The sequence below is a fragment of the Mustela nigripes genome, chromosome 1 (assembly GCF_022355385.1).
Source record: "Mustela nigripes isolate SB6536 chromosome 1, MUSNIG.SB6536, whole genome shotgun sequence".
NCBI classification, from domain to species: Eukaryota; Metazoa; Chordata; class Mammalia; order Carnivora; family Mustelidae; genus Mustela; species Mustela nigripes.
The window spans coordinates 47,818,593-47,843,936 of record NC_081557.1 but is presented as its reverse complement, the minus strand read 5'-3'; the positions used below and the strand labels follow the sequence as shown (position 1 = coordinate 47,843,936).

General features: G+C 48.8%; 2 protein-coding genes across 11 annotated transcripts in view; one reads left to right on the top strand and one right to left on the bottom strand.

The window, feature by feature from the left end:
• The window catches only part of NUP98 (nucleoporin 98 and 96 precursor), a 121,404-nt gene extending 118,456 nt beyond the window's left edge, over positions 1 to 2,948 (bottom strand). For all 7 annotated transcript variants that reach the window (XM_059409779.1, XM_059409768.1, XM_059409808.1 and 4 more), the window contains exon 1: positions 2,758 to 2,948. The gene's annotated coding sequence lies outside the window, so the exon portion shown is untranslated. The remainder of the gene's footprint in view (positions 1 to 2,757) is intronic.
• Positions 2,949 to 3,266: 318 nt separating this feature from the next.
• On the top strand, positions 3,267 to 24,834 carry PGAP2 (post-GPI attachment to proteins 2). 4 transcript variants are annotated; one of them, XM_059409746.1, is made up of 7 exons: positions 3,267 to 3,352; positions 11,494 to 11,514; positions 14,380 to 14,554; positions 22,440 to 22,692; positions 22,828 to 22,934; positions 23,542 to 23,650; positions 23,823 to 24,834. In XM_059409746.1, the coding sequence occupies exons 3-7, from the start codon at positions 14,390 to 14,392 to the stop codon at positions 23,951 to 23,953; spliced, it is 765 nt and encodes a 254-aa protein (XP_059265729.1). In that variant the 5' UTR covers positions 3,267 to 3,352; positions 11,494 to 11,514; positions 14,380 to 14,389; the 3' UTR covers positions 23,954 to 24,834. The 4 variants fall into 4 exon arrangements, with proteins under 4 accessions (XP_059265729.1, XP_059265739.1, XP_059265721.1 ...); XM_059409756.1 differs by lacking the exon at positions 3,267 to 3,352 and adding an exon at positions 11,233 to 11,293; XM_059409738.1 differs by lacking the exons at positions 3,267 to 3,352; positions 11,494 to 11,514 and adding an exon at positions 11,744 to 11,857 and having other exon boundaries at positions 22,828 to 22,922.
• The last annotated feature ends 510 nt before the right edge of the window (positions 24,835 to 25,344 follow it).

Genomic DNA, 25,344 nt, shown 5'->3' with positions numbered 1-25,344 from the left:
AGGGTGGCTCAGTGGGTTAAGCCTCTGCCTTCAGCTCAGGTCATGATCTCAGGGTCCTGGAATTGAGTCCCACATCAGGCTCTCTGCTCAGCAGGGGGCCTGCTTCCCCTCCTCTCTCTCTGCTGGCCTCTCTGCCTACTTGTGATCTCTCTCTGTCAAATAAATAAATAAAATCTTAAAAAAAAAAAAAGATTTATTTATTAGAGAGAGAGAGCGCAGACTGAGTGAGAACACAAGTCAGGAGGAAAAGGAGAGGTAGAAGCAGGCTCCCCAATGAGCAGGGAGCCTGATGCAGACAGAGCTTGATCTCAGGACCCTGAGATCAGGACCTGAGCCAAAGGCAGCTACTTAATCAACTAAGCCACCTAGGCATCCCCCTCTATTACCTATATTGTTAAATCTCCAAAAATTTCTTAGTCCCCTAACCTTGTGACAAATTAATAATAATTAATAAATAATAAATAATAAAATAATATAATTTTAGACGGGCACTCTGTTAGAAATTAAACATCACTACTACTATCCCTTACTTCTTAGGCTAATTGCTACAATAAAGATATCAAAATAAAATAATATACCCAATTTCTTCCAAGCTGTGAATTTGGTTCCCTAAAAGTTCTATTTGCTCTCTGCTATCTAGGAGCTAGCAGACATGAATAAAGTCAGGTACCAAAGTACCATGTAATATATGAACGGTAGGAGTCCTCTTATCTAGGCCCCATATTTCAGGAGCACACATATACCCAGTCTTTTTATAGACTCTTTTAGGTTTAGCTGTTCCATATTTGTTTATCCCTTCAAATAAACACTGAACGCCTACTATGTGCCAAGCAACTTGAATACAAAGATAAGACAGGGGTTCCTGGGTGGCTCAGTTGGTTAAGCATCCAACTCTTGATTTCAGCTCAGGTCATGATCTCAGAGTTGTGAGACTGAGCCCCCCACAGCTTTGCACAAGCAGGGAGTCTGTCTAGATTCTCTCTCTCTCTCTTCCCCTATCTCAATAAATAAATATTTTAAAAAGACAAATACATTTTACCACAGTCTAATAACATAAACAGCTAAAATACAAAATGATTTGTGCTATAAATAGAAGTATCAAATAAGTGTTATGGAAGCTTGCAGGAGACAGAATGCCAGGAAAGGCTTCCCAGAAGAGGGTGATGCTTGAACTGAGAAAATGTCACAGAAAATAGACTCTGTTCACATCTCCATGTTTAGACTACTGTACTCTTCTGCTCTTACACGCTAGTTTTCAGTTTTTGCCTTGTGTGATGATTTGACCACTGTGAAAATACCAAAGTGGTAACTTTTAATTCAAATTCCTCAAATCTTACTGAAGAGTGAAAAAATAACTCTATTAAAGTATTTCCCAGTACCTCCAATTTGTCCAAGTTCTGGGTTTTTTTAATAACCTAACTTCCTCCACTAAGTAAGCAGATCATCTGTCACCCAGTTAACAAGCACTGCTTTCTGAATTTATAAGACTGTCAATGATCACTGCTCTTTTCTTTCTTCCAGTTAGTTTCTTCTTCCAAACAGTTTTCTTCTCACCTTATCCAACTAAAATACTTTGAATTCTATGACTTCCATGGTACAAGAACCACAAAATTACCGCTGCCTATCTTTCTAAGTCTTATTTGTATTTCCTGCTTTCTATTCCAATAACGTTATGAGTCACTAATTGGATTCTTCCTTCTGAGTCCCCAGCAGCTGACACAAATAAAAATTTCATATTTGGAATCGGAAATTAGCCAAACACGTAGTCTTACCGTTTCGTTTCCAATACATTTATATCATTGACATTTTTAAACCAACTTTTTAGCTCTCATGGTTTGGGTCAGGGTACCGCAAATGAAGCTTCTGCCTTTACACAAACAGAAGTGGTACCAACCAGATCAGAAACGCGATCAAAGGCTGCTTCTAACTACCGATTGCTCCCCCCACTAACTTCCAAAGGGAACCTTCAAATAATGGGAGGGTGATACAGGAGAAAAAAATTTCTAGCCTAAATCAGATCTGACACCAGGGAGGGTGATACAGGAGAAAAATTTCTAGACTGAATCAGATCTGGTATTGGCTAATCCTGTCCCTTCTCTGGACCTCAGTTTCTCTATCTATAAAACTTGCACGTGATGTACGGTAGGGGGCTGGCTTTATTTTTTAGGTCTCTATGGCTATAGTAATCCAGAAATCACATCTTTTCTCTTCATCCAGTTTTACATGGAACACGTGGGAGGACAGAAAATAACCTTTTACTCCACTAAACCGTCCTTAATTTTCAAATACTATTTTAAAAAACTAACAAACTCCCGATCCACCCACGCTAAACCTCGGGCTACAAATTTTCCCCGAGGAGACGCCAAAGGCAAGTTAAAGCCTATCCAGCACGACGGTCGAGGGAAGTGCTGGGGAGACCCAATTCGGGGTCCTAAGACACTGCCCCCGCAAAGGGCCCGCCCACCTAATCACCGCTGGGCAAATGAATGAGTACCACCAGATACATGGTCGCTCCCTCCGCGTAGGCTGCGACGGGAGACCCCGGGGCCCCGACTCCACCGATCTCGATTCCCTCTCAGCGCCCGAAGAGCCCGGCCTCCGGGCCGCAGGGTTGAGGGCCCCGCCCCCTCCCTCAGGGCAGAAGGTGCGCGCCGGGGCGCGAGACTTCCGCGCGGAGGGCCTCGGCACACCCGCCCGCCCTGAGAAGAGGAGGAGCCTGTCTGTCCGGGGCCGCCACCGCCCGGGTTCCCGACTTACCGCGGTGCGGCGGGGGAAGGGAAGTGTCAGGAGTGGGGGCCTAGGCCCCTCCGCCACCCGCCGCTCAGCGAGCAGCGCGCGGCCGCCACGAAACCGTCGCCGCCGCTACCACCACCGCCACCGACCGCCGCTTCGGGCGCAGCGCGCAGAGGGCCCGACTGCGTCACACGCCGCCCGCCGTCAGAGGCTCGCTCCGGGCGCTCCGCCCTCGCTGTCTGCGCATTGGCAGGCACCTCCGCCACTCTAAGTCCGCCCTGTTATTCATTGGGCAACAAGTCTTTTGAAACCGAACGTGAAGGCGGTCTTTGGGAGAAGGGGAGAAGGGGAAGAGGAGGGACTTGAGGAGTTACGGAGAGGAAAGGGGAGGGGCGGTGAGAGAGACATGTAGTCCCGCCCCTCTCTGCCGCGATTGGCTGTGGGAGAGTCGTGATGTCATACAGGGCCCCCTCGAAGTGGGCTTGTGAGTGGCTGCGTTGGGCGGGGTGTGGGAGAAAGGTAGTGATGCTATGCCGAGGCCCCGCCCCCTGTCTTGGAGCCGAGACAGTCGGGCCGCTGAAACTCGGGCCAATCAGAAGGGAGGCTCCTGGATGGCATGGTAACTATTCTACCCTTTCCTTGCCCCAGTCCGCGGGCGGTGATGGGAAGGCTTCCCCGTAGTACTGCCCGCACTTCCTGGTCAGACCACGTGCGGAGCCGGAGGGCCCTCCTGGGAGGTCTGTCTCTTGGAGTAGCTTTCCTGCAGCTGCTCTGAGGCCCCAAAACCTGGCCTCCTGGTTTCCCAACCCATGCCACCCCTATCACAACCTTTCCCTCTCTGAATCCCTAGAATAGACGCTCTAAGCATGCCCTAAGGAAAGGGCTCAGCGTAGGATATGTTACAAATGAGGATTCTTGGAACTTCTTAACCACCTGCACTTTAGGATCTCCTATTTATTCTTAAAGGTCTGGTTCAAATATGCCCACCTTCTCTGGGATACATTCCTGGATCTCAGAGAGTTGGGCTAATGCTTCGGCAGGCTTCTGTTACAGCCTTGTCACTTTGTATCCTACTGTTTACTTTTCATTCCTCTGTGCCTAGGCTCTTAGAGGTCGGACCTGCATTTTACTCATTTGAGTTTCTAACCCCTCCCCGACTTGATATTACAGGGGAGAAAGTTGAGCATGTTCTAGAAAATAGACTTAGTGACTGAGGGTCCCCCACAGAATAGCAGGAACTGTCCTCAGAAAGCAAAATGTATTCAGGCTCTCCACCACCACCTTCTGCTTGGAAGATTAATACAAAATGAAAATGGGCTCTGCCCAAAAGTAGATGAACTTAAATTGAGGGTTGGGTGGTAGCAAGGGATTAGAAATAACTCATTTGTCAAAAAGTGGAGTGGTTGTAAAGATGAAATAAGATAATGGATAGGAGAAATCTGGTACCTTGTAGATGCTCAAAGGAAAAAAATATATATGGATGGTCAAATGCTAAGGCTAGTTTAAACATCTGACTTCAGGCACTTGTCCCCTGCTTCTGCATCCAAACATCCCTTCCTCTCCTCCACCCTCCCTTGCCTGTGTTCTACATTAAAAAGTCATTAACTCTTCCTGGATAATTTACTGGAGCTTCCTCACTGCCCTCATGAAGCTCTGATTTCCCACCCTCCAGTCCTGAGACCCAACTATGATTAAGCCTCTCCACTACTTATTTATTCTGGTATCCCTAGGGCCCCACACACACATTAGGGCCACATTAAATGTGCGACCCATGAATGAATGAATTATTGTCTTAAGTAGTATAATAGTAAAGTGTGGGACTTTTGAGTCCATGAACTCTGGGTTTAAATCTGAGCCTAACCATTTATTAGCTGTGTGAACTTGGGCAAATTTCTTAACACCTGAACTTCAGTTTCCTTGTTTGTAAAATGAGGGTAACAACTGTAATTTTAGGGTTGTTGGGAGAATTAAATGAGATAAAGCATTTAGTATGGTACCCGGTATACAGGGAGCCCTCAATAAATGGTAATTTTTCTTGTTCTTTAAAAATATCAAGGAATTCCTGGGGCGCCTGGGTAGCTCAGTCATTTAAGCGTCCGGCTTTTGATTACAGCTCAGGTTGTGATCTCAGCGTCGTGAGATAGAGTCCTGAGTCAGGCTCCATACTGAGTGTACAACCTGCTTCACATTCTCTCTCCCCCTCTGCCTCTCCTGCCCCCTGCTCACACATGCATGCACACTGTCTCAAAAATAAATAAATAAATATCAAGGAATTTCCATTGTAAATATTCTAAGATGTGGCTTCTGACACAAATGGGGCTCAAAAGTATGTTCTGAGTGAATAAGTAAATATATTCAGTCCAAAGTACTAGTGGGTATATAGGAACAGGGATCCTTAAATAGTGCATACTTGTGGGAAGACAGGAGGGGGAGACATTGGATGAAGGGTGCCACAAGGAGAAATTTCCTATAACTCTGGTGATTTCTACTTAGCAGGACCTCTTGTTAGGTCCTCTGGTAGGCATGTGGCCCATAAGCTCGTCATTCCCAGGTACCTCTCTAGGAAGGAATTTGTGGACCTCATACTCTTACTCTGTCCAATTCTCACAACACCCCTTTGATTATTATCATCTTCCTTCTTCCCCTCTAAAGAAAAGGTGTTTTGTGCATGCTTACAAAAGCTTGCTGAGCCAAATCCTCTCCTGGGCATCAGGAGCCCAGAGAGGCCCACATGTCAACACTCTGCTCTGGCCAGGAGAGAGAAAGCAAAGGAAAGTCTAACTCTGTCTCAGGAACCCCCAGTCTCTCACATACATACTCTGGGAACTGACCCTATGCAGCTTTGAAGCACTGGTGTTCAGGGAGAAGACAGGACCCTTAAGGACCAAAGAATCAGGGAAGGGCAAGAGACTTCCTTTCAGAGTGATGGTCTAGATTTCTTATGTGGTGCATTGGAACGAGTGGCAGAATTGGAATCAAACAGCTAAGTTCAAGTGCCAGTCTCGCTACTTTTCAGACCTTGCACAAATTATTTAAGTATTCTGTGACCCAGCTTCCTTGTCTATAAAATGGGCACAAAACTCCCCATGTTGTAAGGTGGTTGTAAAAGTCAAATAAGGGAATTTACAAAGGACCAGGCACATTTGACACACAGTAAGAGCCCAGTAATTGTTGATTTCCTTCCTCTTTTCCTACAACCTGATAGGGAAGGATGATGTTTATAAATAGCATATAATTAGATTTTCATAAATCTTGTGTGGATACACTTGACTTTGAACTACAGCATTTAAAGAATTTACTAGTATATTCAGGAATTTATCTGACTTTTTTAATTTGTCCTTCCTGTTATGTTTCCTTCTTTTACTCTTTTTTTTCATTTTGCTTCTTTTATAATAATAACTTTACCTTTTTTTTGAGGCCCAGTTCTGCCATATTTTTTAAAAATTGAGTTATAAAAGCACCTGGATGACTTAGTTGGTTAAGTGTCTGCCTTTGGCTCAGGTCATGATCTCACAGTCCTGAGATTGAGCCCTGCATAGAGCTCCTTGCTCAGCAGGAAGCCTGCTTCTCCCTCTCCCTCTGCCCCTCCCTCTGCTTGTGCTCTCTCTCTCTGTGTCAAATAAATAAAATAAAATCTTTTAAAACATTTTTAAAGTGGGGACGCCTGGGTGGCTCAGTTGGTTAAGCAGCTGCCTTCGGCTCAGGTCATGATCCCAGCGTCCTGGGATCGAGTCCCACATCAGGCTCCTTTGCTCCGCAGGGAGCCTGCTTCTCCCTCTGACTCTGCCTTCCACTCTGTCTGCCTGTGCTCGCCCTTGCTAGCTCTCTCTGACAAATAAATAAAATCTTTAAAAAATAAATAAATAAATAAAAATTTAAAAAAATTAAAAATTTTTAAAGTAAAATTGAGATATAACTCACATAACATAATATTTATCCATTTAAAGTATACAATGCAAAGGGTTTTAGTACAGGTGACTCTTGAAAAACATGGATTTGAACCTGGCAGTTCCACTTATTTATTTTGTCGTTAAACATTTATTTATTTGGGGCACCTGGGTGGCTCAGTGGTTAAAGCCTCTGTCTTCAGCTCAGGTCATGATCCCAGGGTCCTGGGATCGAGCCCCACATGGGGCGCTCTGCTCGACAGGGAGCTTGCTTCACCACCTGCCCCCAACCCCCGCCGCCTCTGCCTGCCTCTCTGCCTACTTGTGATTTCTGTCTGTCAGAAAAAAATCTTAAAAAAAAAAAGAGAGATTTATTTATTTATTTATTTATTTGAGAGAGAGAGAACAGGAGCGGTGGGAGGGACAGAAGGAGAGAATCTCAAGCAGACTCCCTGCTGAGCAGGGAGCCTGGCACAGGGCTCCAACTGAGGACCCTGAGATCATGACCTGAGCTGAAACCAAGAGTCAGACGCTCAACAGATCGAGCCTCCCAGGCACCCCTGAGTAGGTACACTTATAAGAGAATATTTTTCAGTAAGTATAATATAGTACTGTAAATGTATTGTTTCTCCTTTATGATTTTCTTAATACTATATTATTTTCTCCAGCTTATTTTATTGGAAGAATACAGTATGCTTTATATATATATATATATATATATATACACACACACACACACACACACAAAGTATGTGTTAATCAAGCATTTAATGTTATCGGTAAAGCTTCTGCTCAACAGTAGACTCTTAGTCGTTAAGGTTTTGGGGAATTAAAAGTTATACTTGGATTTTGGACTGTGAGGGGTTAGCCTCCAATACCTGTATTGTTCAAGGATCCACTATATTCACAAAGTTGGGGAACTATCACCACTATCTAATTCTAGAAGATTTTCATAACCCCAAAAAAGAAATCCCAGACCATTAGCAGTCATTCCACATCTCCCCCTTCCCCCAGCCCTTGGCAACTACTAATCTACTTTTTGTCTCAATGAATGTGCCCATCCGGACATTTCCTATAAATGGAATCATACAATATGTGGACTTTGTGTCTGACTTCTTTCACTTAACATAATGTTTTGAAATTTCATCCATGTTGTAGCACTTCATTCCATTTTATGGTAGAATAACATTCCATTTTATGGATAAGCCATATTTCATTTATACACTCAAAAGTTGAATGACATTTGAGTTTCTACCTTGTGGCTACTATGAATAATGCTGCTATGGATACTCGTGTACAAGTTTTTTGTGGACATACGTTTTCAGTTCTCTTGTGTTTATACCTAGGAATGGATTTATGGAGTCCTATGGTAACCCTGTGTTTAACTTTTTGAGGAACTACCAGACTGTTTCCCAAAGTGGCTGCACTATTGTATATTCCTGCTAATAGGAGATGAGGGTTCTAGTTTCTCCATGTCCTTGCCAACACTTGCTATTTTCCTTTCATTATTATTATTATAGCCATCCTAAAGGCTATGAAGTGACATCTCATTGTGGTTTTCATAAACATTTCCCTAATGACTAATGATGTTGACCACCTTTTCAATTGCTTATTTTGCATTTAAATCTCCACTTTCTTACCATTCTTTTGAATTATTTTGTTTTTCCTCCTGCCAGTTTAGAAATTAAATTATCTTCTTATATAATTTTAGTCATATCCCTAGAAGTTACCACATGCATTCCCAAGTGTGACGCTAGTTAATACCTTTATAGCTATAATAAGCCATAGGGAGTTAATAAATAGTTTGCAGCAAGGGAGGCATGCAATCAGATCTGGGTTTTTTGTTGTTGTTGTTGTTGTTGTTTTTTAAGAAGAGCCAATGTGGCTGTAAGTGGAGGATGATGAAGAGCTAAAAGGACAAGGAGGCCAGGGAAGGAGACCCACAGGAAGCTTTCCTTGACAAGTGCATCCTGCATTCACTTCTTTTCTGCTTCCCACCTCTCCACCATCCCCCATGCTACTGGGGGCTGGGACATCCCTGTAAATAAATGACTGGTCAGCTTTGGGGTATCTGGTATGTGTGTGTGGATGGGGGAGTGGAGCAGTGATGTTGGCCAAAGCTGGAAAGGGGTGGTGCTATTTCAGGCACAGGCCTCTCTGGGGTATGTCCAGGCATGAGGCAAACCAACCAGGAGGGCAGGAGACATTGGAAAGCTTCAACAGCAGCAACAGCTACTTGGATGATGAGCAAATGCCCATTTGGCAAACACCGAGTACCCGCTGAATGAAGGAGAGACTGGAGGCTTAGATGCTTGTTCAACTTCTTTATCTGTACAAAGATTCCATCACATTTACCTCACCAGATTATTAAGAGTATCAAATTAGAAAGGGGACAGAAAGTTCCTGGCACCTAGTTAGAACTCATTGTTCTCTTTTGTTTTTCCTCACATAAATCAAGGTAGCTGATAGGCTTTCGAACTAGCAGTGAACGAAACAGATTCAGAGAGGGTCAGTGACAGCTGTGGTCACACTTCAGAAAAGGCTCAATCAGGACTGGTTCAAGCTGTAGCTTCCACATGGGGTCCTAATAGCCATGATGTAGTGAGTATTTTCCACATGCCTGGCACACTGCTACTTTACTTCATTTAATTCTCACAGCAACGCTGTGCTGTGGATATTCCTAAAACCATCTTACAGATGAAGAAACTGAGATTCAGGACTGTATGGTGAATTGCCCCAATCACCAAAGAATTAAAACCAAGATTAATGCACCTCAAGTTTCAGACGTTGGGGGTAGTCTAGAGGCAGAGAGAAGGGACCCAGTCTCAGGAAATGGTATTTAGAGCCAAAGTAACAAAAAAGGTGTCAAGACAGGGAATAAAGGCCAGGAGCAGGCATCTGTGGGTTGGAGCTAAACAAAAAGGGCTGACACAAAGCCCTAAGGTAGGAAACCTACATCTCATTAATGAAACTAAAAGGAAATCGTTCTTTTAGTAAAGTTTTATGAATTGTTCATTTGTCCTGAAACCTTAAAGGATAGGGTGGAGGAGAGTTCAAGGTCAACAAAAGAAGTTTTTAGAATAAGGCACCCAGGGATGCCTTAAATGTCTGTCTTCTGCTCAGGTCATGATCCCAGGGTCCTCGGATAGAGTCCCACATTGAGCTCCTTGCTCGACAGAGAGCGTGCTTCTCCCTCTTTCTCCCTCTGCCAGCTGCTCCACATACTTATGCTCCCCACCTTCCTGCTCCCCAACAAAAAAAAAAAAAAAAAAAAGGCATCACCCCTCCAGACTTGGAGCCCACAGGAGAGAGAAATCTTTAGGTTCCCACCATTGCCTGGCTAGGGCCAGCCACATGGAGGGCCTAGGCTGAATAAATGAACAAGAGTTAACACATGAAAAAGAGCTCTGGTAAATTCATCAAATCTGAGCCTCTGTATGCCCACCTGCAAAGTGGTGATTAGTATAGCTACCTTGTGGGGTTAACATTATACAGTTGACACCCCCCCTTTTTAAATTTTATTCATTTATTTGAGAGAGAAAAAGAGGGAGGAGAGAGAGAGTAAGAGGGAGAAGCAGACTCCCCGCTGAGCAGGGAGCCCAATGCGAAGCTCAATCCCAGGACCCCAAGACCACAACCTGTGCTGAAGGCAGATGCCCAACTGACTGAGCCACCCAGGCGTCACTATACAGTTGACTCTTGAACAACACAGGGGTGAGGAGTGCTGAACCCTGGCACAGTCAAAAATCCATCTATAACTTTTGACTCCTCCAGAACCTAACTACAGATAGCTACTGTTGACCAAAGCCTTACTGATAACAAACTCAATTAACACATAGTTTGTATGTTCTGTGTTTCATATTCTGACAATAAAGTAAGCTAGAAGCAGAGAGAACATCTTATTCAGAAAATTATAAGGAAGAGAGGGGTGCCTAACTGGCTCAGTTGGCAGATCATGTGACTCTCGATCTTGGGGTTTTAAGTTTGAGCCCCATGTTGAGTGTGTAGCCTACTGTAAAAAAAATATAGTTTTTAAAGAAAGTCATAAGGAAGAGAAAATGCATTTACACCACTGTGCTCTCTCTATATACATATAAAAAATTCACGTATAAGTGGACCTGTGCTGTTCAAACTCACCATCGTTCCAAGGGCAACCGTATGGGGATTAAGAGAATGACCTCAGGGGTCAGACCCTGATCCTGGTTCTGACATTTGTAACTGGTGAAACGGAAATAGTAATAGTATTTACCTCATGCGGTTTTTATGAGGGATTAAATGGGATAATGCATAAAAAGGAAAACAAAACAAAACAAAACAACAGTCCTTGGAAGACAGAAAGTGCTCAAAAGGTGCTAATTATCACTGTGGGGATTTAAATAGGAAAATGTGATGGTGACCATGTCTAGCTCGGGAGGTCCTTTACCACCTGCAGGTGCTCTGACAACCCCGAGTCCTCCTCAGGTTCCTTTATGGGTCAGTCAGAGTGGAGAGGGACCCCTGGGGGCTGGTTTCTGGGATTCCACACTCTCTTGGCGGGGAGTGACGGGGGCGGAGCGGACAGCCTTGCTCTGTTCTGTAGGACAGGACAGGGCGCCCTCTCCTGATCAAAGGTGGGAACAGTTCTGGCCCAGAGCTTTTGGGGTGGTTCTCACTGATCTCTCTCTACCCATAAGGTGCTCTTCCCTTTGCTCGAATCGGCTCTGGGGAGCAAATTTAGGGAGGGGGCGTTGAGGTTGGGGCAAAGCTGTTGTAATGTTTCAGAAGGGCGAGGCTGGACAATTCGGCTAGAATGGGAGCGTGGGCAGGAGGCACTGAGGTTAGGAAATTGGAGAATTCGGGGCCCTGTTGAGTTAATTTTATGTTCTTTCAACAGGTGATGGAACACAGCTGAGAGGTAAGGTGACAAGGTGGCTTATCCAACGTGTCAAAACCAGGGGTCCAGGGCTCTTCCGGCTGTCCCCACGCAGCGGGAATTAGTGGAGCCGCCGAGAGCTGGAGAGCATGGCACCAGGGAACGCGGGATCGAGGGGGACAGCCAAGGGTCTAGGTCCGCAGGAGTGGGGAGGAGCCAACGGAGGATCTGGGCGCAGTTTCCTCCCCAAGCGCGCTGGCCCCGCCCCCGCCGTTCCCGCTCCCGCCCGCCCCCCGCCGCTTGCCCCAGGCCGGACCTGGGCTCCGCTCGGGTTACCCCAGCGCCCGGCCCGCGCTGATGCGGCCTCCTCGCCGCCACATCCTGGGTGAGTATGGGGATGGGTGTGCTGGACTGCCGGGCAACCCCACTTGGGGGAGCTCCGCCACGCGGTCCGGCCTCCTCAAGGCCCAGCCCCACGCTCTGACGGTGCTTGCCCAGGATCTGCTGCTGTCCAGACTTCTTAACCAACCCTTCTCCCCCTCTACTCTCCGTCATGGTGGCTGGGTGTGCATTGGTTGAGCTCTCCCTTCTCTTCACAAGGACTGTTGGTTGGCATTTCTCTTTAGGTGCGGGGAATGGAGGTGTGTGTTTTGGGGGACCTGGAACCCCATGAAGTAATTTCAAATCCCACCTCTGTCATTTATTAGCCTGTGACCTTGCACAAGTCTTTTAAACTTCCCTGAGCCTCAGTTTCCTCTTTTGTAAAATGGAAATACACAGGCAATAGGGCCTACCTCATCGAGTTATAGTGAGGATTACAAGAAACAATGTGCACCAAGTCTATCAACTGCTGTTCATGCTCAGGAGGTGCCAGGTAAGTATGGATTCCCTCTGGAGGCTGAGAAGATCTCTTGGACCTTTGGAGATAAGATAGGGGTACTTCTAAGAAAGCAGTGTCCAGCTAAGTAGTCCCTTTGAAGCAGTTAAGAGCTGACTGGGACTGAACAGCTGCCCTTCAGGTAGTGAGCTCCCTGTCCTAAGACCTGGAGTAGTAAAATCGCCATGTTTTAATGGCCTTATTAGTAATCTAAACCTCCTGATTTTCATGTCCCACAGCTGGGGGAAAGTCCTAGAGTGGTTAGATGACTTGTCCAAGGTCACACAGCTAAAAGGGGAGCCAGCATACCTCTAAGCCGTGGAACAGACCATTCCTCCAGCCTCTTTCTCCACTCACTGTCTTGGGCAGTGCATATTCATCCCCTGATGAACTGGTCTTCAGTTTGGGCATCCCAGTGGTTTCTGAGGGATCCAGAGCTGCTGGGTTGAGGGAGGGAGCTAATGCTGCTACAAGCACAGAATCGAGATTTGGGCTGGGTGTGGAAGTTGTTCCCCTTACCTCTGGGGACTTACAGTTCATTTGGGGACAATCCAAGAAATGTGTTTGATTTGGGCAGTCACGAGAGCCACTTCCATCTCCCCTGGGAGATCCCTAGCCCCTGAAGAGAGAAAGGAACTTGGGCAACTGGGGCAGGCTGCCTAATCTGACCTGGCAGAGAGGCTAGTGAGGGAAGATGGAGGAGAACACAGAGGCGTATTCACCCGCTTCTGGAATGTCAAGAGGTGCTTCCTGAGAGTGGGTCCAGGAAGAGTTGGGGCTTGATCTGGCAAGACCTTTGAGTCCTGAAGGTCAGGTTCTTTATGAATCTGGAGCAGACCTAGTTTGGCCACAAGCAGCATAAGTTCCAAGGATGGCTCTCCATCAGGTTCAGCATCGGGCTCTGAGGAAGAACCTTTCTCTCTCTTCGTCTTGGTTTCTCTGTCTTTTGCAGTGGGGCCAGAGCTCATGGACTCGTCTATACAGGATTTGATTTACCTTTCTTTCTCTCATGGACAGGCACCCCTTCTCTCTCCCCTCCTAATCTGACCTAACCTGACCTTTCTGCCCAGACCTCTGGCCCAGAGAGGAAGGGGTCAAAGAAGGCTAGGGTGTAGTTTGTGATGCTGTGGGCCCCACATCTCCACACTGTGGGCTCTTCCTTCAAGTTGTGTGACCCTGAGCAGGTTCCTGCTCCTCTCTTGGACTCAATTTCTCCTTCTATGCACTGATGGAGGTTGGGATTGTTGGTGTGTACTTGGTTATTATAGCTCCTGACCTTCTTATCCTCATCTGGGGGGGGGGTCACAATCCTCAGGAGCCTTTACTTCATCCCTGGAGGGGGATGGATAGGCCCATGGGTACTGGGAAGCCTCTAGAAGCTGACAAGGCAGGTCTTTCCAGCAAACAGCAAGCCCAGGCCAGCACTAGGTCTGATTCTGCAAAGCTTTTCACCCCCAAAGCACGTGAGGCAGTAGGTGGGGACGAGCACGGGGTCAGGGCCCTACTGGCTTCCATGGAAGCCTTGCTGCTGTGCTCTGTGGTGCAGGCACACACAACCTGGGAAGGGATTGAAGGTACAGAAGGTCCCGGGCCAGTGGGTGAAGTAGAGAGAGAGATGATGGGAGGCCCTGAAGCCTGGAGGCTCAAAGGCCTGTGGGAGGAGATGGGCCCTTCTGTCCACTGGGAGGTTTTAGGGTTGGTTCCTGAAACAAGAGAGACCAGTTAAACCAGCTCCTGCTGTAAATCCAGCTGTAAGGGAGAAGAGGTTCTCCCTATCCATTCAAGTCTTGTTTTACCTCAGAGTGGGTTTATTGTCTTTCCTCTGAAATTGAGAATGAATATTCTCTTGGGATTCTGAGTCAGTCTTCTTCGGGACAGGAGCTGTCCAAGCCTAGGGGCTAGATGGCTTTCTTCTCAGACCCTTCACCCCATAGCACAGCTAAGCTAAGGACTGAACACAAGGGCTGGCTTTGCCACTGAGTCCTGGCCTTGCTGCCTTGGGTCTTGACAGCACATTACTTTATCCCCAGGTCTGACAAGATGTACCAGGTCCCACTGCCGCTGGACCGGGATGGGACCCTGGTCCGGCTCCGCTTCACCCTGGTGGCCCTGGTCACGGTCTGCTGTCCACTTGTGGCCTTCCTCTTCTGCATCCTCTGGTCCCTGCTCTTCCACTTCAAGGAGACTACGGCCACACACTGTGGGGTAGGGCTTGCCCAGGGGGGTCGGGGAACAATATCTTCAGGCCCAATTGGATCTTTTTTGGATCATGATTCTGTTGTTAAAGGATTAGCGAGGTCTCCAGTGGGGTCCATCAAACAAATTGGGCTGCTGGAGGTTAGGATGCCTGTAAATCGAGGTCTCAGGAATGAGCCTTCTGCCACTTTCCATGGAAGTCACTAGGGCCTGCAGTCCCTGAAGCTGGGCAGTCCCAGGACCAAGAACCCAATCCTTACTTGATAGCAGGGTAGATTCAAGAGCCCCAGGGTTTTGTGAGGGATGAAGAGAGAACAAGCCTGAGCTAGAAGGAACTGGAGCCTCTTAGTGTGTCACTGTAGGCTGTGCCTGTCTCTGGGGGAATGTGATTCTGTATGCGTGTGTGTGACTGTGAGGGATACAACTATGTGTGGGAGAGACTATCTGTGTGTGTCTGGATGAGGGCCTGATGATGTGTGTGTGTGTGTGTGTGTGTGTGTGTGTGTGTGTTTGTGTATGGTGTGTTCCATATATGTATATGGGCTATGTTCCTGTTGGCACCCATGCACCTTCTACTCTGGGATATGGCATGCTGGGCCAGAAGAAAAGACATGAGTTTTCTCTGTAGTATCTCAGAGTAAAGAGGGTGAGCCTGTGTTGACCTCTGTTACACTCCTAGCTCATCTACTGACTCTGTATTACCTGAGACACGGAGACTGAGCCTCCCCATGTCTAAAATCGAGTTGACAATTCCCATCCTCCTCCTCAGGGCCAGGATACAGCTCTAGATAGAGGAAGAATAGGAAGGTCGTTTGGGAAATGGTGAAGGGTGAGGAGCAGAAGGAAGAGGAGGAAAAGGAAATTGTCAGGTTAGAAGGCAGGGCAGGAGAGGAAGAGTTTAGGGGCTGTAGGTAGAAAAGAGGCAGGGCCTGGACATGGACCCTTGCAGTAGCATCAAGAGAGCTCTGTAGGCCCCCACTCATCTCAGATTCCTGCCTCTCTATAAAGAGTATCTGCTCCAGAAATAGGGCTGCAACCAGGACTGAGACTGGGGTATGGCTGGCAGTATGGAGTGGGGCTTAGTTCCTTTGTTCATATGACTTGAAAGTTTTCCCTCTCCTTGATTTGTCATTGAAGAGACGTTGGCCTTGAGCTCTGGGCAGCCATTCTGATGAGACCCAAGGCTGGGAGCTATCAGAAAGAACAGAACTGGAAGAAAAGAGGGTGTCCAGGTGATCTGGGTGGGGGGAGATCAGAAAGGGTCCAACCAATGGCCTTTCCTGAGCTAGTTTTTACCTTAGATAATGCTTCAAATGTTTCTCTCACACTGGTCAACTCCTTTGTATCCTGCAAAACCCTTTTCAAGTGTCACGTCCTTTGAAAAGCCTTTCCTAGCCTCCTTGGGGGCAAACTGAATCACTCTTTTCTCTGGGAGTTCCCTGTTTTATCTTTCCTGCAGTTCTATCACATCATGTTTGTATCTCTGTTCCCCACCAGACTGGGAGCTCCTTCAAGGTGGGCACTACATCTAAATCAGAAAGAATTTGTTGGATAAATAAACAGGACAACTCCCCCCCACCCCCAACCACCACACACACATACCAGCCCAGTACCCTGGGAAAAAGAAGGCCCGTAGTCATAGCCCATACAGAAAATGATAATATTTGTATAGCATATGAAGTTAAATGGAGTAGGCTGTTTGCTCTGCCCCACATCGCTATCTCCTGAGGGCTAATGGGATCAATAACTCAGCATACCTGACATATCTAGACCTCATTCTTGGCATATTAGTTAGGGAGCTAAGGCATAGGCATAGTGGCACAGGTACCTAGTCCCTCTGGGTCAGGACTGAGTGAGCTTAGTGACCCAGGGGAGATTTTGTCCCCACTCCCTGGGACTGTGTCATAGCCACTTAGGGGCAGTCTAGGTGGATGTCTGCTCCGAATTTCTCACCTAGAGTATTCCCTGAATGGCCAACCCTAGGAATAAAAGAAGTAACTTTAGTCTAACGCATCTATAATTAGATGGCTCTGCCTCTGCTTGCATATCTCCAGTGATGCGGCACTTCCTTCCTCTCCAGACAGCCTATTCCAAGGAGGTCTAGTAACTAACAATTAGCAAGCTGTTTTTTGTGGCAAGCGCACTTTCTCTTTCTGATGAATCTCTGCTTTTGCCCTGGCTCTGCTTTGGGAAACTGAGAGCTCCTTTCTCCTCCTGGTGTCAAGCCAGTCCTACAGAGATGGGACAGCAGTAATTGCGGGGTGGGGGGGGGCGGAGTTTACTCTTATTGTGTAGCATAGCTCCACTTCTTTCAGGCAAACTTCACAGGACATGCACCCTAGCCTTGGCCCAGTTGGTCACTCCTCTCTCTATCTGAGGCCCTGCTATAGGCATAGGACTTCCTATGGCTTGGGTAGTAGAGGCAAAAGCAGGACCATTGCATTCCTATTACTGGCTGTTAGATCCCTGTTAGGGCGTCTTGGGCTGATGTTAGCTGCTTCTGCAGAGGAGGCTGGACACTGATATGGCATATTCAGGCCCATCTAGATCTCATTTGGATCCTGAATCTGTTGTCCTATGACTAGCTGGCTCTCCAGTGAGGCCCAACAGACCTACTCCGGCTCCCAGCAAAAAGGGGTGAAATCCTATTCTGCTTTCTCCCTTAACCTTCCCAGAAACCTGCCTGTTTCCCAGGACACAACCCTCAGAAAGGTCCCTACACCCATCCCTGGCAAGGAAGCTTCCGTAGGCTGTCGTTAGCCACTATCGCTCTTATCTTTGCAGAGTGTTCCAGGGTTTATGATAATGGTTTTGTTGGTTTTGGGAGGGCTGTGTGCTTGGGCAGGCGTGGAGATCTAGGCTCCATGGGTGGGAGGGTATACCCTGAGGAACTAGGGGTGGGACCCTCCAGTCTTAGAATAGTCTCAGTCTGGCTAGAGCCCTCAACTCAAGCCTCGGATCCATCCATCAGCACCCAGTGTGAGTGTTGCCAGTGCGAGCCCCCTCCCCCATTTCCCTGATACTGAGCTGGACTAGTGGACTGGTGTTCCCTTAACGGAGGGAGGTATGTGTCCCAAGGGAAGTTTGGTCCTAGGACTTAAAAGTCAAAGCCATTTCTGTCTGTCTCCCCAGAAGGGAACCCAGCTTTCAAGTCATGGTGGTTGGGGCAGGGGGAGGTGGGAGGAGGGAGTTCTCTGCTTAGAGGGCAAAGAGAATAGAGGAAGGTCAGTTCCTTTGGGCTAGGTCTGTCCTTGCTAGGTCCAGCCCAGCAGACAGGCTCAGGGTGAGTGGAGAAGATTCCTATGGCCCTTAGAGTCCCATAACCTTTGGACTGGGTGACATGGTCTTTGCAGAGAGGAAGGAGATGGAGGTCTGGGCCTCTGCAGGGACCCTGGTATCTTGAGATGACAGTACTGCTGGCCTGAGGCTTGGATCATTCTGAGCCTGGGGGTGGGCTGGTGGGCAGACTGTGACCCCAGTGAAATGTTCAGGGCACTCCCACTGTTCCTGGTTGAACTTGGGTGAAGAGCAGGAATGTGGTCAGACGGGGTCAGTGGGAGGGCTGAGACTGAGCCAAGGGTCCTTCATTTAGGTTATTTGGCCTGAAGAAAGCCTTGACTTGGGAGCTTTAGACTGTCAGGGGCTGAAACCTTAGTTCTAATGTTTGATCCTGGCATAGTTCTCTCCTTCTGTGGAACAGAAATAACAATCTTTCTATCTCTGACCCTTCTGAGTGGGTATGTGCCAAAGGGATTCCTAAGAGCTGACCCTGCCTGACCGAGTGGCTCCCTCCCCATCTCTCTCTGTTCTCCTGATCTTCTGCACTGCTTTCCTTTTCCCCTTGCATTCTTTCTACTCTGGCTCTTCCCTCTACCCAGAGGAACCAGGTCCAGAAAAGTCCTCAGTTCCTGAGGCCCACGTGTCCCACCAGGCCCCAAGTCGTGTCCCTCACCCTGCTTGGGCACCACTCCATACAGGATGTTCTCTGCGGCCTCACAGCCCTTGGACCCAGATGGGACTGTGTTCCGGCTCCGCTTCACGGCCGTGGTCTGGTGGATCATCACTTTCCCCATATTCGGCTTCTTCTTCTGCATCATCTGGTCTCTGGTGTTCCACTTTGAGTACACAGTGGCCACTGACTGTGGGGTGAGTGCCATGCTCCCTTGCACCTGGTTCAGGGCCAGGTCAGGGCCAGGTTGGGAGATGGCCATGAGAGTGGAATCAGAGAATAGGAGAGGAGTTGGAGAGTCAGAGAGAGGGGAAGGGATGAAGGGATATTGGGGGGCAAGTCAGAGTTGGGGGAATTTGTGGGGAGACACTCAGTGAGAGTGGAGTCACAGTCCTCTAAGAGAAGCCACAGAGGGGAGGGGAAAGGAGGGGAATAGGTAAAAGAGGTCATGAAAGGGAGGAGGAGGTTGAAGAAAGTCCAGACTGGGAAGGAAGCCAAGAATGGGGAGTCAGATGCAGCCAGGAGCCAGGAGACGTCGTAGTTGGGCTTAGCTGAGACTGGGGCCTGGCCAAGAGGACCCCCAAGCCTTGCCCTGGAATCTTCTAGTTTGGTTTCTCCCTCTGACAACCTTGGGCCCCACAACTTGTGTCCACTCAGGGCTCTGCTAGCTAGAAACCTAAATGGACTTCCTGCCTCTATGAGCAGTCCACTGGGCCTTTCTGAGGGCCCAGGGTTAGAGTTTTGGGTCAGGGGCATGGAACTGAACATTCACTTGCCTTTAGCCTCTCATCCTACAAGAGACAGTCCTAGACACAGATGGTCAGGCACAGTGAGATGGGAGGCACTGTGATAAAGGGGAGCACAGGGATCACGGGGCCCAGAGCAAGCACTTAGTGTAGCCTAGATGTTGGGGAAGACTTCCTTCCTGAAGCAGGGGGCATTGCAGCTATAGGGGTGAAGAAGGATTTTGTGAATGCCAGGCTGACAACTTCTGATTTTATCCAGAGGGCAGTGGTGAGCTTTGGAACGATTTTAAACAGGGAAGTTCATGATCAGATTTATGCTTTAGAAGACCATTCTGGCTCCTGAATAGAGAATATTTGTAAGGGCAGGGAGCAAGTATAGGGAGAGAAGTGAAGAGGTTAGTGCAATAATTCACACTAGTGGGGAGACCAGAGCTAAAATAAAGATTATGAGACTAGAGAGTTGAGGATCGAGTCCAGAGAAGGGTAGCAGGTTGAATTGTAGGGATGAGAGGTTGTGTCCAGTTGGCAAGGGATGGGGGCTGTAGACAGAAAATTCATCCATAACTTTGGGGGATTTTTGTCAAAGGAATTAATCTCTACTGGTGAAATCTGAGGTGCTATGGTAGGGAATTTTTTGGACCCTCACCCTTTATACTATGTGAATTTCTGATCTACTGCCTCACCATAGATCCACTGAGTCAGGTCTTCCATGCCAGTGGAGGGTTTGTGTTCTTGGGGAAAAGTGGTTATGTTCCCATCTCAGCACCCTTAGCTCTGAGCTCATGGCGAAACTTAAGGTGAACTGGGTAGCTGGTCTCTGATAGCTCCTGATGTTGATGGCACAACTGGTGAGCGGGGAACTCGTGTGCTTTGGATGGGGAGACATATGTGAATATCTATACCTGATTATACGTGTGTGTGTGTGTGTGTGTGTGTGTGTGTATCAGTATCAGTGTGTCTGTGCATGTGTGCATGAGGGGTTGGGGGAGAGAAAGAGAGATAAGAAGATGCCTGCTCTTAGCAGCCTTCCTCCACCCATACTCTGAGAGGAGTTTATGAAATCTCCCTTCCTTCAGAGGCATCCCCCAAGCTCTTTGCCATCTCTTTACCTGTTTTCCAGCATCAGTCAGGACTCTAGGCTCTCCCAGCCAAGCTTTAGAAGCTCATGCTCCCCCCCCCACACATACACACACAGCACACACACACACACACACACACAAAGCTCATGCTGGTTCCATTCCCCTTAAAGTAGCTAGGGTTGGGGCAGGAGTTTTTAGAATGAATATTCTAGAAAGTGGAGGCAGCACTTTTACTAACCTTACTGAGGGGACCTAACTCAGAGGGGCAGAACAGTAAGGAGGCTTGGAGGTCTCAGAAATCTCTAGCAAAGGTATGATTCTCACCTCTTTCTCATATGCAGTCTTCCCATCTTCAAGAACCACATAGCTGACCAGCTCTTTGTAGGATTTTCAGGGAAGTAGGTCATATGAAAGCCATCACCATAGCCATTTGTGCCGCAGATGCTCTGTATACATTATATTCAGTATCTGCAATCATCCTGCAAGGTAGGTGGTAGTGTCCCTATTTTGTCGGTGAGGAAATCGAAGCTCTGAAAGGGGAAGTGACCTGCTCAAGGTCACTCAACTAATAAAGGCAGAGATGGGGGGTGCCTGGGTGGCTCAGTGGGTTAAGCCTCTGCCTTCAGTTCCGATCATGCTCTCAGGGACCTGGGATCAAGTCCCGCATCAGGCTCTTTGCTCAGCAGGGAGTCTGTTTCCCCCTCTCTCTGCCTGCCTCTCTGCCTACTTGTGATCTCTTTCTCTCTCTGTCAAATAAATGAATGAAATTTAAAAATTAAAAAAAAAAAAAAAAAAGGCAGATATGGGATACAGACCTGGGTTTGTATGGCTCCAGAGCCTCCATCCTGCCTCTTTACTGACAACTCAGAGTGTCTGAGCCTGGTCTCAAGCTAAGGTATCTCAAGCCATTGCCTTGAGAGCAGCACCCTCTCTCCAAGAGCTCTGCACTTAGCTTCCTCTGATAGTGCTGAGGGCAATCTGTCTCCTTTTCTGGGAAGCCTTTGAAGCCCCTGGCTGATAAGCCCCCAGGCCAACCCCTGCTCTGTGAGCTGCCTCCACCTTCCTTCCCAGCCTTGATGGAGACCGCATCCCCATTAAGAGAAAGGAAAGGATCTTCTAGAACTGCATCTCTGAAGCCTGGCCCTGCTCTGGCTTTTGCTGGAAGTCTAAAAAAAGCCACAGAAAGTATGTACAACAGGCTAGTAGCTTTCAGCTTTTTAAGAATCCTTTAGAAATGTAGATTCCCATAGTCCAGACTGGCTACATTCTCACACGATCCCCAGTGAGTTATATGCACATTCAAGGTAGAAGCATTGCTCTAGGCCCTGGAGTCTGAGAGGTCCTCCTCCTAGCCCTGGCTCTCCTGTCACTCATCCCTCATCATGCAGACAACACACCTATCCTCACAGCTGTGTGTGTGACCTCCTCCTCCTTCCTCAGCTTTAAAGAATAGTGCTCCAGTTCCTTAAGGAATGAGGAGTTCCAGCTTTGAGAAAGATGAATGGGGGAGATGCTCCAGAAAGGGGTCCTTTTCTTAGACTATCCAGGTTAAGAGCACCCACTTTCTTAAGCATGTTCAGGGTGGGGGGACCCTTCTGACTCAGGTCCCCCCAGGATCTCACAGTACCCTCTACCACCTTGGCACATCTACCTGAAAGAATAAGTGAAGCTGGGAGGAGTCAGAAGAACCACTCGGCTGCCCAGTGCATCCAGCACTGTCCCAGGGAAGCTCAGGTGGCCTGTCCTCATGACTATCTATCCAATCTAGGATCCTGGGCTCATCGAACCTCCCTCAGGGCCTTATCGAAGGCAAAGCTCTGTACTACGGGCTCAGAGAGCATCTGAATCTGTCTCCAGCTTCCGTAGCCATGTAGAGTCCCATCAAGTTCCTGCACACACCCCAGCCTGCCCAGGGAATGAGAACAAGCACCCTGGTGGAGGGGGGGGAGGAAGGGGACCTGGCAGGGACTTCTCCCAGGAGCGTTCTGGAGGATCTCCTGGAAGGAGAGGGGCTGGAGTGGGGCCTCAGGAGAGCCAGGGTGGTTCTGAAGGAGGGAGAAGGCTCTCCAGGTGGGTGGGGCCGGCAGAGGCCGGTCCCCAGACAGCTCACAACTCTCTAGGTGCCCAATTATCTGCCCTCGGTGAGCTCAGCCATCGGTGGGGAGGTGCCCCAGCGCTACGTGTGGCGCTTCTGCATCGGCCTGCACTCGGCACCTCGCTTCCTGGTGGCCTTTGCCTACTGGAACCACTACCTCAGCTGCGCGTCCCCGTGTCCCGGCTACCGCCCGCTCTGTCGCCTCAACTTCGGCCTCAACGTGGTGGAGAACCTGGCGCTGCTCGTGCTCACCTACGTCTCCTCTTCCGAGGACTTCAGTGGGTGCCCAGATGAGGGAAGGAGGAGCAGGGAAGGGTTGGGGAGGGCCACCCCCACCCCCGCCCTCCCTAGGACCTTAGGATGCTTGGATGCTCCCTGCAGGGCGTGCTCCCAAACCCCCTCTCTCCCTCCAGCCATCCATGAAAATGCTTTCATTGTGTTCATCGCCTCATCCCTTGGTCACATGCTCCTCACCTGCATTCTCTGGCGGCTGACCAAGAAGCACACAGTAAGTCAGGAGGTACGGTCTACCCCTAGTGGGGCTCGAGGCGGCCCAGAGGAACATCCAGGACACCTGTCCTCAGGATGCGGGTCACGGTGAGGTGGGAGCTGGAGTTCCCATGGGAATCCGGGCTGGGGCTGGGACTTGCGGACAGGTGGAGGGTGGTCGAGTGGGTTGAATCTAGGACTATATTTGGGTGATATGGGAGACTGGAAGATAGCAGAGCTGGGGGACTCCCAAGTTGGGGCAGAATGAGGAACAGCACCCAGGGTGCTGTGGGTTAGGAGCAGTATCAGCGGTCTGTGGTACCTCCAGTGTATACACACACACACACACACACACACACACACACACACCCCTTTTTTCCCCCTGTAGTACGTGGAGGGGTCAGATTGGTGGGTGACTCCAAGTAACTTTCATATTCCAACTGGCTGAAGTGGGAAGGGCTTCATTATCCTCACGAACGCAGGGATAGGAACATGCCTATCATTGCTGCTGCCCTTGCCCGTACCCCCTTCCATAACCCAGGGAGGTAAGACACAGCTCTTAGGAACTGGGGCCATGAGGGGAGGCTGCCCACACATATCCAAAGGGCCACCCAGTGATCAGATAGCCCATCCTCTAGGACCGCAAGTCCTACAACTGGAAACAGCGGCTTTTCATCATCAACTTCATCTCCTTCTTCACGGCGTTGGCTGTCTACTTTCGGCACAACATGTATTGTGAGGCTGGAGGTGAGGCCAGGCTGGGATCCACTGGTGGTCATGTTTTCTGTAGTGTGCATTATGGCAGTAGTCTTGGGGGGCTTGTACCCACTGCAAAAATGTGGTGGTGATTTACCAAGGGGCCCCGGGAGGGTTGGAGGTAGAAGGCTCACCGTGCCCTGTTCTTGTGTTCTCACAACAGTGTACACCATTTTTGCCATCCTGGAATACACTGTCGTCCTAACCAACATGGCGTTCCACATGACGGCCTGGTGGGACTTCGGGAACAAGGAGCTGCTCATTACTTCCCAGCCTGAGGAAAAGCGATTCTAAACCCTTTCTCTTCTGCTAGGAAGGAGGCGGTCCACTGCCCAGAAACTAGAAACAAGACATTACACTCTGGCCTTCCCCGCCCTGTGTCCTCTGTGGGCCGTGCTGAAGTGGGGGGAGGGGGAGAAGAAAGGAGGAAGGGCACAGGACAGGGCTTCAGGCAGCTCTGCTGGCTTCTCCTTTCCCTCACCCCGCCTGAAGGCACAGGAACTTTCAAGCAGCATCACCCTTATCTGAGAGGCCCCAAGAGGCTGAGCTGGCAGGAGAGCTCCACCATCTGGTGCTAAAAAAAGTCCTGAGGTTCGTAACCACCAAATTGGTTCTTGGCCTTTACATAGCCACCTCTTGCTGAGGTCAGGGACCACTGAACAGTGGCTGCTACCTGAAAACCACAGCCATCTCTCACCACCGGGTCATTTGCTTGACTCATGTGTCTACTTATGTCCTGTGCATACCCAGGCCTAGGGCCACCATCCCATGCTAAGGTTGCTCAGGTGTTCTAGCCCTGACTTCACCTCCAACTCAGAGTATGCTTCCCTATTTAAGCCTCAGTGTGTCCATGTGGGTGATGGCAGGGGAGGGCTGTAGGATTTGCATGGGCTCTGCCAGTGGTTCTGACACTACTTTGTGGAGGTGGTGTTCTGTACCTGAAGGGCAACCTGCTCCAGGAGTGCTGGCACAGCACGTATTTCCCTCCCATCTGAAATCTCTGGCTTACAGACTCTTCCTCCTTGGCAAAGGTGTGAGGTGGAGTCAAAGGCAGATTCCTGCCCCCAAATGGGCTCTCTGGTGTCCCCTATCCTCCCTACTGCCTCATGCCCTGACCTCTTTGGATTGTACTATTTTATTTCAAATAAAATTCTTTTTGTTTTTGTTTTTTTCCCCCAAAAGCCTGGGCTAGGTTTATCTTTGTTTCATGGAACTGAGGTGAGGGACAGGCTCCAGGATGGAGGGAATAAGTCCATTGCAAGGTACGATTCCAAACTTCCTACCTTAGGCCTGAAGTCTTCTAAAGCTGGTCTAAGCCCCAGTTTTGGTGAGCAGGAGTGACTGAGCTGTCCCTGTTATGACTCTAGGCTTGATAGCTGGGATAACTCAAAGTCTTCGGTTGAGGCACAGGCTCTTCCAGCCCCAGCTCTGTCTGGTAAAAACCCTGTCCCCTTGGGGGTGTAAGGGAACAGCTCTCAAACAAATGCATGACTCTGAGCACCTGTCGGCAGGCTGGTGGCTCTCAGCTTCTCCCTTTCTGAGCCTTAGATCAGAGTTTTTTCCTTAGGTTTTGCATCCCAGTCCACTACAGTCAGTGGCTGGGCCCCTGACTGGCCCCTCCAAGGGAGCCCTGAGCTTTGTTAGGGAAATTGGGGGGTGGGGGACCACAATGAAGCCTATTGTCT